Source organism: Bos indicus, chromosome 18, assembly GCF_029378745.1.
Source record: "Bos indicus isolate NIAB-ARS_2022 breed Sahiwal x Tharparkar chromosome 18, NIAB-ARS_B.indTharparkar_mat_pri_1.0, whole genome shotgun sequence".
Taxonomy (NCBI): domain Eukaryota; kingdom Metazoa; phylum Chordata; class Mammalia; order Artiodactyla; family Bovidae; genus Bos; species Bos indicus.
The window spans coordinates 15,164,003-15,177,987 of NC_091777.1; the positions used below are offsets into that span (position 1 = coordinate 15,164,003).

Below are 13,985 nucleotides of genomic sequence, written 5' to 3' on the forward strand. Positions count from 1 at the left end.
TGGTTCAGAGTTCATATTTGGTATATCTCAGGATCCTCCCGTGAGTGCGTGCCTCTCATAGCTAAGATGGATCCTACTGATAAGGCTTCTGGGTAAAACATCCCTTGACATGACTCCTCTTTGGCTTCTAAGGAGGCTTTTCTGTACATGTGTGGTCTGGGTGGTTTATTAGGGCCCAGCCTCCTCCCTTAATTGCCCTGCTATTCTTGTTTTGGAGTTTCCCTCAAGAGAGTATGAATCTCCAATTGCTTTACCCTGGTTGTTGTTGGTGGTGGGGTGGGGGTGGGGGGTTGCCTATCTGCCTCCTGCTTCACAACCAGGAAACAAGGAGTCTCAGGCCTGGTTCAAACCAAGGTGTGCTCGAAGCAGGGACAAGGGGTGGCCCAGAGCCACAAGTGGTCACTCTGGCAGGCGGATGGGCACAGAGGGCAGGGACCTAACTGCGGTTCTGACTTCAGAACCCTGTTAGGGGTTCACATGTCCCCAAAACTGATCAAGAGCAGACAGACTGAAGCACTGCCCCCCCGCCCCCAACATGAACCATTGAATCTAACAGACTGCCCAGAAGGCTTGGCTGAGAGCAGGGCCTTTTGACAATGCACCAGGGGCCCCAGCAGAGTGGCTGCACAAACTCTGTCCTCTGGTGGGCAAGAGCGTCTCACAGGGGTGCAGCCAGCTGGGCAGACTAGTTTCTGGAGCACACAGGGGCTACCCGGGGGTAGTTTCGGGGTACACAGGAGGCTGCCTGGATGGGGTTCCAGTGAGTACAGAGAGGGGCACACAGCGGCAGGGTGCACCATTCGGGGTCTGGGGCACACAGGGGCCATGCTATTGTGCCTCACATTTTCAGGTGCACACAAGGCTCTGCACGGAAGTAGTTTCTGGCTCTCACACGGGGGTGTCTGGAGGCAGTTTCTGGAGCACCGAGGGGGTTGTTGAAGGAAGGTATCTTCTGGTTCGTTCAGAGTAACGCCTGGAGGTCATTTCTGGTGTACAATGGGGCGCAGGAGCATCGTTTCTAGTTCGCGTCGGGGTGGTGCCCGAACGTCCTTTCTGGTGTACACAGGAACTGCCCTGACGTAGTTTCGGGCACACCGGTTGCTGCCCGCATGTGGTTTCCATGAGTACAGAAGGGCTCAGGGGCGCAGTTTCTGGAACTCAGAAGGCGGCTGTACACCAATCTGGTTCTGACGCACACATAGGGGCATACTGTAGTGTTTCAACGTGTCCACTGGAGGGCACACCAACATGCTTTCTGGTACAAACCTGGGGCCCACGGGCACAGTGCCGTCCACAGATGTGGTTTCGGGTGTACACAGGAGTTGCCCGGAGGTAGTTTCTGATACACACATAAAGTGGCCGGACACGGTTTCTGGAGCACACAGAGGGATGTAACGAACTGATTCCCGCACAGATATAGTGGCATGCTATTGTGTCTAACATGTCCACAAGAGGGCGCACAAACATGCTTTCGGTACACACCTGGGTGTCCTCAGACATAGTTTGTGCCCCCACCGTGGGGGCGAACGGATGTGGTTTCTGGTGCACATAAGCGGTTGCCCAGACGTTTATGATGCACACAGGAAGTGCCCTAAGGTTATTTATGATACACAGGAAGTGACCGGACGTATACCTGAGCATAGATTGTGGCATGCTGTCGTGCCTAACGTGTCCACTGGAGGGCGCACTGACATGCTATTCATGGATACATGGGTGCCCAAAGACCGGGTTTCTGTGCCTGCAGTGGGGGCGAACTGATGTGGTTTCTGGTATAATAAGGGGTGCCCACACGTTGTTTCTGATGCACATAGAGCGATGCAACAATATGATTCCTATGCCATGCTGTGCCTAAAATGTCTACAGGAGAGCACCCACAGACCTGGTTTCTGCGTGAACACGGGGTGAATGGATGGGGTTTCAGGTGCAGATAAAAGGGTGCCGGAATGTTTATGATACGCACTGCTAAACTGCTAAGTCACTTCAGTCGTGTCCGACTCTGTGCGACCCCATAGACGGCAGCCCACCAGGCTCCCCCGTCCCTGGGATTCTCCAGGCAAGAACACTGGAGTGGGTTGCCATTTCCTTCTTCAATGCCATGAAAGTGAAAAGTCAAAGTGAAGTCTCTCAGTCGTGTCAGACCCTTAGCGACCCCATGGACTGCAGCCTACCAGTCTCCTCCGTCCATGAGATTTTCCAGGCAAGAGTACTGGAGTGGGGTGCCATTGCCTTCTCCGATGATCTGCACAGGAAGTACCAAGACTATATATGAAACACACAGGAAGTGGCCGGAGACTATTTACGATGGACACAGGAAGTGACCGGACGTTGTTTCTGGAGCACACAGGAAGTGCCTGGATGGATTTTTGTACATATATAGGGGCACGCTGGAGAAGGCAATGGCACCCCACTCCAGTACTCTTGCCTGGGAAATCCCATGGATGGAGGAGCCTGGTAGGCTGCCGTCTATGGGGTCGCACAGAGTCGGACACGACTGAAGTGGCTTAGCTTGGCTTAGCTTAGGGGTACGCTGTTGTGCCTAGCGTGTACACAGAGGGCGAAGGAACACGCTTTTGGCACACGCATGGGTCCCCGTAGACCTGGTTTCCGTGCCCACAGTGGGGGAGTACGGATGTGGTTTCTGCTCCACATAAGGGAGTGTTCGCACGTTGTTCCTGATGCATAGAGGAAGTGCCCGGACGTTGTTTCTGGTGCACCGGAAGTGATGCAACAATCTCATTCCCGAGCATATATACAATGGAATGTTGTCGTGCCTAACGTGTCCATAAGAAGGTGCACCAACATTATCTTGGTGCACAAGAGAGTGTCCACACCTGGTTTCTGGGTCCAGAGTACGGGGTGAACGGATGTGGTTTCAGGTGAACATAAAGGGGTGCCGGGACCATTATTTTTGATTCACACAGGGAGTGTCCGACCAGTTGTTTCTGATACACACAGGAAGTGCCGTAACTTCGTGCATTCTTGCCTATACATATAATTTCGTGCAGTTGCGCCTAACATGTCCACAGGAGGGCGCGCTAACATGCTGTTGGTGAGCACATGGGTGCCAACAGACCTGATGTCTGTGCCTACAGTGGAGGCGAACGGATGTTGTTTCTGGTGCACATAAGGGCCGGGGTGCCCAGACGTAGCTTCTGAGGCACATAGGAAATGCCCGGATGTAGTTTCTGGAGCACACACAGTTCAGTTCAGTTAGTCGCTCATTCGTGTCCAACTGTTTGTGACCCCATGGACTGCAAGACGCCAGGCTTCCCTGTCCATCACCAGTTCCTGGGGCCTACTCAAACTCATGTCCATCGCGTCAGTGATGCCATCCAACCACCTCATCCTGTCGTCCCCTTCTCCTCCTGCCTTCAGTCTTTCCCAGCATCAGGGTCTTTTCCAATGAGTCAGTTGTTCACATCAGGTGGTCAAAGTATTGGAGTTTCAGCTTCAGCATCAGTCCTTCCAATGAATATTCAGGACTGATTTCCTTTAGGATTGACTGCTTGGATAACCTTGCAGTCCAAAGGTCTCTCAAGAATCTTGTCCAACACCACACAGTTCGAAAGCATCAATTCTTTGGTTCTCAGCTTTCTTTACAGTCCAACTCTCACATCCATGCATGACCACTGGAAAAACTATAGTTTTGACTGGACAGACCTTTGATGGTAAAGTAATGTCTCTGCTTTTTAATATGCTGTCTAGGTTGGTCATGGCTTTTCTTCCAAGGAACAAACGTCTTCTAATTTCATGGGTGCAGTCACCATTTGCAGTGATTTTGGAGCCCCCCAAAATAAAGTCTGTCACTGTTTCCATTGTTTCCCCATCTATTTGCCATGAAGTGATGGAACTGGATGCCATGATCTTAGTTTTCTGAATGTTGAGTTGTAAGCCAACTTTTGCACTCTCCTCTTTTACTTTCATCAAGAGATTCTTTAGTTCTTCCTCACTTTCTGCCATAAGGGTGATGTCATCTGCGTATCTGAAGTTATTGATATTTCTCCTAGCAATCTTGATTGCAGCTTGTGCTTCCTCCAGCCCGGCATTTAGCATGATGTACTCAGCATATAAGTTAAATAAGCAGGGTGACAATACACAGCCTTGACTTACTCCTTTTCCAATTTGGAACCAGTCTGTTGTTCCATGTCCCGTTCTAACTGTTGCTTCTTGACCTGCATACAGATTTCTCAGGAGGCAGGCAGGTGGTCTGGTATTCTCATCTCTTTAAGAATTTCCCACAGTTTGTTGTGATCCACACAAAGGCTTTGGCACACAGAGGTACGCAACAATTTGATTCCTACGCGCATATATAGTGTCATGCTGTCGTGCCTAACATGTCCACAGGAGGGCGCATCAACATGCTTTCAGTGCACATGTGGGTGCCCACAGACCTGGTGTCTGCGCCCACCGTGGGGGCAAACGGATTTGGTTTCAGGAGCACATGAAGGAAATGGTAACCCACTCCAGTGTCCTTGCCTTGAGCATCCCGGAAACGGCAAAGCCTGGTGGGCTTTGGATGCGGTAGCACAGAGTCGGACACGACTGAAGCGACTTAGCAGCAGCAGCAGCAGCAGCAGCAGCAGCACATAAGGGATTCCGAATATTGTTTCTGATTCACTCAGGAAATACCGGGACGTTATTTATGACGCACACAGATAGTGCCCAGACGTTTCTGATGCACACAGAAGTGCCCAGTAGTTTCTGAAACATACAGAGTTGCAACAGTTTGATCCCCACGCATACAGTGGCATCCTGTCATCCCTAACGTGTACATAGGAGGGCGCACCAACATGCTTTTTTTGCACAGACTGGTGCCCACATACCTGGTTCCCGCGCCCATAACGGGGGCGCAAGGATGTGGTTTCTGGTGCACACAAGGGGGTACCTGGATGTAGTTTCTGACACATAGGAACTGCCCGGAAGTAGTTTCTGCAGCTCCCGGGCGGTAGCCCGGATGCGATTTCAATGAGTACAGAGGAGCTGACGGATATAGTTTCTGGAGCGCACTGAGGGCGGGGTGCACTATTCTGGTTCTTGGACATATATGGGGGCATACCGTCGTGCTTCACATGTTCACGGGGTAGGGAGCGGCGCACCAACATGCTTTCTGGTACATACATGGGGGGCCCACAGAGGTGGTTCCCAAGCCCGCAGTGAGGGTGCACAGATATGGTTTCTGGTGCACAGAAGGGGACACCAGGACGCATTTTATGGAGCACCGAGGGGTTGAGAAACCTGTATGCATCTCAGGAAGCAACAGTTAAAACTGGACATGGAACAACAGACTGGTTCCAAATAGGAAAAGGAGTACGTCGAGGCTGTATATTGTCACCCTGCTTATTTAACTTATATGCAGAGTACATCATGAGAAACGCTAGGCTGGAGGAAGCACAAGCTAGAATCAAGATTGCCAGGAGAAATATCAATAACCTCAGACATGCAGATGACACCACCCTTATGGCAGAAAGTGAAGAACTAAAGAATCTCTTGATGAAAGTGAAAGAGGAGAGTGCAAAAGTTGGCTTAAAGCTCAACATTCAGAAAACTAAGATCATGGCATCTGGTCCCATCACTTCATGGCAAATAGATGGAGAAACAGTGGCTGACTTTATTTTTCTGGGCTCCAAAATAACTTTAGATGGTGATTGCAGCCATGAAATTAAAAGATGCTTACTCCTTGGAACAAAGTTATGACCAACCTAGACAGTATATTAAAAAGCAGAGACATTACCAACAAAGGTCTCGTCAAGGCTATGGTTTTCCCCGTGGTCATGTATGGATATGACAGTTGGACTGTAAAGAAACCTGAGGGCCAAAGAATTGATGCTTTTGAACTGTGGTGTTGGAGAAGACTCTTGAGAGTCCCTTGGACTGCAAGGAGATCCAACCACTCCATCCTAAAGATCAGTCCTGGGTGTTCACCGGAAGGACTGATGTTGAAGCTGAAACTCCAATACTTTGACCACCTGATGTGAAGAGCTGACTCATTGGAAAAGACCCTGATACTGGGAAAGATTGAGGGCAGGAGGAGAAGGGGACGACAGGATGAGATGGTTGGATGGCATCACCAACTTGATGGACATGGGCTTGGGTGGACTCCGGGAATTGGTGATGGATAGGGAGGCATGGCGTGCTGCAGTTCATGGGGTCACAAAGAGTCAGACACGACTGACTGAACTGAACTGATGGGTTGAGGACTGTTTTCTGGTTTGCACAGGGTGGCGCCCAGAGGTAGCTTCCGCTGTACACAGCAGGTACAGGAACATAGTTTCTAGTTTATACAGTGCCCGGACATAGTTTCTGTAACACACAGGAAGTGCCCTGATGAAGGTTTGTGAATATGGAAGGGGCATGAACATTGTTACTGGAGTATGTGGGGCGGTGGCAGGGTGGACCAATCTGGTTCTGGCACGCACGTAGGAGCATGCTGTGGTGCTTCACGTTGTCCATAAGGTGTACACACGGGGGCCCACAGTGGGGGTGCATGCAGGAAGTGCCTGGGTGCAGTTTCCAATGCACATAGCACAGTGCTCAGAGGTGGTTCCTGTGAGCTCAGGGGTGTAAACTGTGGCCATCCAGGTCAGAGAAACTAGAGGGCCTGTCCCAGACTTGGGGTTGGCATAGGTTTCTCAGTTGGTTCCTGGGTAATTTAGAGGCCTGAGGTGAGGAAAGCTCGTACATAAATGTATACTGATGTTGTGCACTAGGTTTTCAATTTTTAATAGTTTAAAATTATTTCATGGTAAAATCGTAAAGAAACTGGATCCTATCAAGTTGGACTGAGCAGGGCTTGGGAATCTCACTCCTCACACTACCTACCTGCCCGCTTCAGGAACGCATCAGCCTGTCCTTGGGGCTGGACCACACGCCAAGGGCCCCCACCTCAGGCGCACACCCACATCCTCCTCCCGCCTCCCGCCAGCCACTGAAACAAAGATGGAAACGGTTCTCAATCTTTTTACTCAGAACAGCATTTCAGAAGGCAAGCTTTGCCGGCTTCCCTTTGATGAGGAGTAGCCTCTGCCCCCACTGTGTCCCGGTGGGGCTCCACACCCCCTGGGGACACACTTGGAACCCTCTCTGGATCCCCAGCACATGGGAGCCCCAAGGGATGACGAGAGTGTAAGGCGAGGTGGTCATCACAGAAGACAGATCAGACACTCTTGATCCCTTTTCTCTCTGGTCTCACACTACTGTCTATAGTTTATTGTACAGAACACCTGTGGCCTCCAAGTCCTGGAGGAATGAAACGCAGTGAGCCTCGGGAAAGCTGTCCCACATTTCTGTCCACCAGAGCCGTCGCTGTGAGGACGGTTGGTCTGAGGCCTCTGGTCAGCCCCAACCACAGGTGCTTTCCGGTTGCTGCTTCCTGTCTACTGTTCCTTCTCTTTTGGCAAAAACAAAAAACCCTGGGAGCTTCAGGAAGACAAAGTAAACTTTAGGAATTGAAGAAAACAGAAACGTGCAGCCTATCTGAAGCTCCCCTCAGGCTCCCGCACGTCATCTGAACCAGTGTAGCCGCGGGCCCCACTGTGGCTCTCTTATCAGTCACTCCGGCTTCAAGGTCAACAGCGTGGGCCCACCATGCAGCAGGAGCCAGTCAGGGGAGGCACCGTGTTACTACAATTACGGGAATAACGTCCCCCCAGGAGGGGGAAGAGCCTGAGCCCATCTAGCGGCAGGACCAGGTTCCAGCTGGAGCAGGGAGCCTGGGGGTTGGGGGCAGCTGGCAACAGGGAGCTGCTCCGACCCTGGCTGGCTGACTACTCCCCATGCGTCTGCCATCACGGAGTCTGAAGGCCCCCATATCCATGTGGAGACCACTGGCCAGTCCCTGTAAATTTCTTAGCGGGTAGTGGATGGAGGGAGCCTGCAGACTGTCCAGCTGGTTGGCCCAGAGTCACAGAAATCACCCACAGAAGTCAAAAGTTTGTGCAAACTCACCCTGTAGGGCACAGACCCACGCCCACACTCAGACAAGAAGAAGAGTCCCAGGGCTGGCAGGTGAAAGGCTGAGAGCAGCAGGGGCCAGTGCTGCCGCAGGCTGTAGGCTCGCTCGGCAGAAAGGCCAGACCAGAGGGAAAGGGTGGAGGCGGCCTTCCCAGCCTTCCCCCAGGCCAGGAAGGGGCGCTGGTGCGGGCTCTGCTAATTCCTCAGGGCGGCCAACCTGCAAACAATAGGACCCTCTGAGGCCCCGCAACAGCGCCCTCCACCTCTTCCAGGCCATCCTAGTTGCCTTCCTCCCCTTCTAGAGTAAGCTGCCTGACGCCCCCACCCCCACTGCAGACACGGGGCTGGGTTTCTGCGCCCCGCCCACCTCCGGGACAGCTGGTCCTCCTGGCTGCGCACGGAGCTCTCGCCCACAGCAGAGGCGCCCTCAGGCAGCTGGCTGAGCTGGTCCAGCACCTCCAGGCCGTTCTCCTCCGCGATCTGCAGGATGAGGCTGTCTACCTGCTCCTGTGGCGTGGTCAGTGTGGTGGCCGAGCTCATGGAGTCTTCCATCACCTGGGGGTCGAGTGCTGGGCAGTCAGGGCACCCTGGGGCTCCCTCTGTCCCTCCAGCTCCTTCTGGCACTCTCCCCAGCGCACACTCTCCAGAGTGCTGGTCCTGGGGCACCCACCCCAGCCCCGGGCCCCCTCTCCCCTGCTGGACCTCTGTGGGCTGGTCTGGATTCCACACAAGGAACCGGGCTCCAGGGGAGTGACTGCCCCAGGGGGAGGGAGGGAGCAGACGTGGCCATTACCCGCACACCTGGGCGCACGTACCGACGTGTGTACATCCAGGTTCTGCACCTGCTGCTCGAACCTGTCCATCACAGCAGAGACCTTCTGCAGGTCCATGGTGCTGAGGGCCCGGTCCAGGGCTTTGGTCACCTGCGCCATGTTCTTGGTCACCTGGCAGAGGCAAGAATGAAGAGGTGGGCAGGGCCCTCAGGCCCCAGGGGTCCCTGCATGGCACGTCCCCAGATGGTGCTGTCGATGGAAGAATGGACAGGAGGAGACCCAAGCCGTGCATGGACACTTAAGAGCCTTCAGGGCGTGTCTCACACTGGTGCCTGCCTGACCGTAGAGAGGGAATCCCAGGGTGACCCCAGTCCCAGCTGCACCCTCAACTCTGCCAGCAGAAGCCGGCCGCATCCCCTGGCTAAGCACTCACCCCCTTCATGGTCACTGCTGTCTGCACCTTAGAGGCCACGGCATCCACGCGGGACGCCATGCGGAGCCAGTTCACACCTTCGTTCTTTTTGCGGATGGCGTTCTCAGCATACACACGTGCACACTCTACATTCTTCTGCTGAAGGGCCTGAAATTCAGGAGGGAGATGCCAGCTGGGGTCCTGTCCTGGGGCTCTCTGTCTGCTGGTGAGGGGGTGGCCCCTTCTCAGCCTCTCCCCAGGGGTTCTCCTCAGAAATGTCTCAGGAGTGAGGGTATCTAGGACCAGGGCCCCAACCAGCCCCCAGACAGGATCAGACAAAAGAAAGCCAAGCCCAAAGACCATGGCCGCCTTTCCATGCGTCCTCTCCACTGCCATGCCCGGCCCCCTCAGCTCCTCCTGGGTCACACATAGAATCTGTCCACCTGGAAGCAGCAGAGCTGGAAAGGCCAGCATGGCCAGTGCTGACCCTCTGGGGGACAAGGCTTCAGACCACACGGTCAGCTGCGTTCCTTTTCTTCCCCAGGGCACCGGGTCACTCAGACTGGCCCAGACCCCAGGAGCTACTGCAGCCACTCAACGGCTGTAACCAGTGGCTACAAGCAAGTCCCCCAAGAGCATGGGCGACCCCAGGAGCCTCCAGCCTCGCCCCGCCCCATGGAGGGTCAGAGCACAGGACCAACAGGACAGCCCGGCCAGCGTCAGGGCCCACACTCACCTTCTTCACCTTGGCCTGCTCTGCCTTGGAGTCCTTCTCCGCCTTCTTGGCCAGCTTCTCCAGCTGCTTTGCCGTGAACTGAGGTAAGGAGGCTGGGTCACCGCATCAGCCTGCCTGGCCCACACCCCGCCCTCCTGGGCCTCAAGTCCACCCGAGGGACTGCCGCCTCTGCTGGACAATCCGCTCCCCTCCCAGCATCCTGTCCGTGGGCTGTGCCTGCAACCGCCTTCCCTCCATACACAGGCGGGCTGCGGGGGCCTCAGCCCCACCTTCCAGCCTGTTCCACAGAACAGCAGCTGGGGGCCTGCTGAGAAACTGCCCACAGGCCTCACCAGCGTAAACCCCTCCCTCTCTGATCTCCTCCTTCCGTCTGGCTGTGAAGCAAACAGCTGAACGCCTTGGTGTCTGGGCCTCAGGCTGATGTGTGTCCTGCTCCCGTGGTCTGGCCCATGTAGGTCACCAGCTCCCTAACTGTAGGCTCATGGCCACAGGATGCTCTCTCCAAAGTCAACCCACTTCCTGGTCATCAAACTCAATCCTGAGAGGCCTTTAAATCAACATCTGCATCACCTGACCCCCAGACCGTTCTCTTCCTGCACTGTCCAGTCCAGTAGGCACTAGACACATGTGGCTATTTAAGTTTAAATTACTTAAAACTTAAGTAAAACATCAGTTCCTTGGTCCTGGGAGCCCCACTCCAGGCGCCCAGTGTGGCTGGCGTCAGCTGTCGCTGTGCACAGATAGCCGGGCTGGTGCAGCCCTTCTCCTGCCCCAGCCGCCAAGGCCCCTCCCGAGGCGGCTCCTCGGCCTCCTGTCCAGCCTTGCCCGGCCCCCCCACCCCACGCACAGCCTGAAGTACACACCGGACCACCATCTACTGCTGCTAAACAAGGTCCTTTCCTCTGGCCAGGTGCCCTGGGACTCTCTAGTCAGCTCCAAAACGGAGCCCCCGGCGTGACCTCGCACACCTCAGCCCTGGTCAGAGCGGCCCCCAGACCTCTGCTGACTGGAAGCTGGCAGGGAGAAGGCTCAGACGAGCCAGGGGAACAAGTGGCCTCCCAGAGGCCAGCAGTGTTCTCTCAGCCAGTGTCACCCGGGATTTCCAGTTGTAGAGAAAAGGTTTCTTGTGTGTCTACCTCCCGTCCTCCGTTCCTCAGGGAGAAGTCCAGGTGGTCCTGACCTGGGAATCTGGTCTGGAGGCCCCAGGGCTGAGCTGGTGCAGCTGCTACAGTTGGGACCAGACAACCTCACTCCCTTGTCCTTCAGAGCCCACGTGTGTGTTCCCTCTGAGGGACTAAGGAACTCTGACAGAGCCTGCCACCACCGCGGGCAGGAGGGATGCTCGCTGCCAGAAAGAATGCTGTCCCGTGTGTGACTCTGAAGGACGTGAGGCCACCATTTTAAACACCGCATGGACCGTTTACGGGATGCACACAGTCGCCCTCAGGGACAAGTCCAAGTGACCTGCTTCCGCTCAGCCCAAGAAAAGCCTGAAAGGCATGTCCCCGACCCTTTGGTCATCAGTCTGGCTGGGCACTGTCCTAAGTGTGACTTACACCATCTGTCCCCACTGACAACCACCGGGATAGGGTCAGGGTGAAAGGCTGATCAGCACATACCTTCAGCTGGAACAGGGTGTCTGCAAAGAGAGACGATTAAAAGATGGTGAGGAGTGTGAGAAGCCAGCACTCCTAGTTGGCTGATGGTCACCACCTCCCCTGAATGTGAAGAGCTGCCACAGAACTGGGGCCTGGAGGGAGGCCCACTCACACCAGCTTGGCACCTCCTTAGCCACAAAGCTCAGGCAATGAGAGTTTCCCTGACCTTCTGACACCTCTAGGAAACACCTGGACAGCACCAGCTGACCTTAAGGGTATGAGTGCAGTCCACAGTGAAAACTCAGTACGGTCTGTAATCAGTGCAGCTTTACAAAGGACCCTTGGGAGTTCTCCCCAATCTAGTAAGGTTTACTACTTGTTGTTCAGTTGCTAAGTCTTGTCTGACTCTTTGGAACTCCATGGACTGCAGCACGCCAGGCTTCCCTGTCCTTCACTATCTCCTGGAGTTTGCATAAACTCATGACCATTGAGTTGGTAGTGCTATTTAACCACTCATCCTCTGCCACCCCTTCTCCTTTTGCCCTCGATCTTTCCCAGCCTCAGGGTCTTTTCCAGTGAGTTAGCTCTTCACATCAGGTGGCCAGAGTATTAGAGCTTCAGCTTTAGCATCAGTCCTTCCAATGAATATTCAGAGTTGATTTCCTTTAGGATTGACTAGTTTGATCTTGCAGTCCAAGGGACCCTCAAGAGTTCTCCAGCACCACAGTTCAAAAGCACCTTCAGTGCTCAGCCTTCTTTATGGTCCAACTTTCACATCTGTACATAACTACTACAAAAACCATAGCTTTGACTAAAAGGATTTTTGTTGGCAAAGTGATGTCTCTACTTATTAATAGGTTTGCCACAGCTTTTCTTTCAAGGAGCAAGTGTCTTTTAATTCCATGGCTGCAGTCACCATCTGCAGTGATTTTGGAGCCCAAGAAAATAGTACTTGACAGTCTGTTTTTCATGGATAAAAACAGCAGGGTAATGATTCTTAAGTTATAAAAGAGCTGGCCCACAGAGACCACTCTCCATGGGAGCTGCCATTTCTGAGCCATCAAATCTGCAATGACCAACCGGAGACGTGCATGTGCGAACTTGTTACTGGCGAAGTCCCTTGGTATCTGAATTTGCCACTCGCCCAAACTCAAGAGCTAGGTCGTTTCACCTTAAAACTATCTCAGTGTATCCCATTCCTAAATTTGGGAAATGATTCTTGAAACTGTTTACCACACTAGCCCAGAATGAAGAAACAAAATTCTGGAACCAGAATCCAGACCCATAAAGGCAGGTGAAGGCTCCCAGCTGAGAGCTCCCCTGGGCCCTGTGCATCTGCCACCCATGAGCGCAGGCCCTGGGCAAGGCCAGGTTGTCTGTGCATCTAGAGCAGGTGGCAGGCAGCGTGCTTACTGCGGGGGACAGCAAGGCTGTGTTAGGTGTGGCCCAGACTCGGGTGGGAGGGACAGACTCCCACCCGAGGCAAAACCTGGCCCTAGAGAAAAGGGATATAAGAAAACAGAACTCCCTGGGGAGCTGAAGCTGAGTGGGAGGGGCAAAACCCAACGTGTGTGTGCTGGGCATTGGGGTGGGGTGCCTTCATCTTCTCTCTGAGGCAATCTGTATAGAATTTCCTTCTCGACAGTGACGTTCCACCTGTCTATCACACCAGCACTGAAACATTCTAGCAAATGTATCTATCGTCACTTTATCACAGATGCTTCCTGTTCCTAGGCAGAGCAGGGCAGAGAGCCCTGAGGTGGTACTGCTGGCAGCGGAGGACCAGACGGACGACCAAGCCGCCTGGGGCTTGCGCCTGCATGGACTCCCTCCCAGCCTGTTTTCCCATCTGCGGAATGGAATCATACGGTTCCTACCTCAAGAACTTCTGTGCCTGTACCTAATGAGGATTTCTTGCCTTAGCTCTTATTTCTCTTGGTAATGTTCTGGGGGCACTGGTACAACTGCCTCCTTTTCGGGTGCCCTCTGACCCGGAATCCCAGGGCCCAAAAGCCTGATGTCCCTCACCAATACAGCAGCTTGGCAAGTGGCGGGGGGAGGGGGGGGGCGGGGCGGGGGTAGGGGCAGCCGGTCGTTGGGGAGAGCCGGGGAAGTGGGCGGGGATCAGGGAAGGGGCTCTGGTATCGGAGTTCTGGGTCGAGGTCCCGGGTTATGGGGTCGGGGACTGGGGTCCCGGGTTCAGGCCCCGGAGTCCGGGGTCGGGTTTCAGGTCTGGGATCGAGGCCAGGGGCACCCGCCTAAGCCCCGCCCGCCCCGCCCCGTGCAGCCCCGGAGGGCGGCGGCCTCTCACCGTCCATGGCTGGTCCGGCAGCGGCAGGCCTGGAAAAGGCAGACCGACAGGATCTTCCAGCGGCGTCAACAGAACCGACCGCGGCTGGCGAGCGGACCGGAGGGCGGGTGGGCACTTCCGGGTCGCGCCTATTTCGGAGACGGGGCGCTCTCGCGAGAGGATGGGCTGGTCCCGCGGGAGGTGGTGTTGCCGTGGTGACCGCGCA

General features: G+C 54.5%; 1 protein-coding gene across 2 annotated transcripts; it reads right to left on the reverse strand.

The window, feature by feature from the left end:
- Positions 1-6,941: 6,941 nt before the first annotated feature.
- On the reverse strand, positions 6,942-13,921 carry CHMP1A (charged multivesicular body protein 1A). 2 transcript variants are annotated; one of them, XR_011561459.1, is made up of 8 exons: positions 13,781-13,921; positions 11,491-11,510; positions 9,872-9,949; positions 9,157-9,303; positions 8,766-8,894; positions 8,318-8,505; positions 7,945-8,167; positions 6,942-7,416 (listed from the first exon to the last, which is right to left on the reverse strand). XR_011561459.1 is itself a non-coding variant. In XM_019979917.2 (7 exons), the coding sequence occupies exons 1-7, from the start codon at positions 13,785-13,787 to the stop codon at positions 8,146-8,148; spliced, it is 591 nt and encodes a 196-aa protein (XP_019835476.1). In that variant the 5' UTR covers positions 13,788-13,921; the 3' UTR covers positions 6,942-8,145. The 2 variants fall into 2 exon arrangements, 1 of the variants encoding a protein (XP_019835476.1); XM_019979917.2 differs by having other exon boundaries at positions 6,942-8,167.
- Between the last annotated feature and the right edge of the window lie 64 nt (positions 13,922-13,985).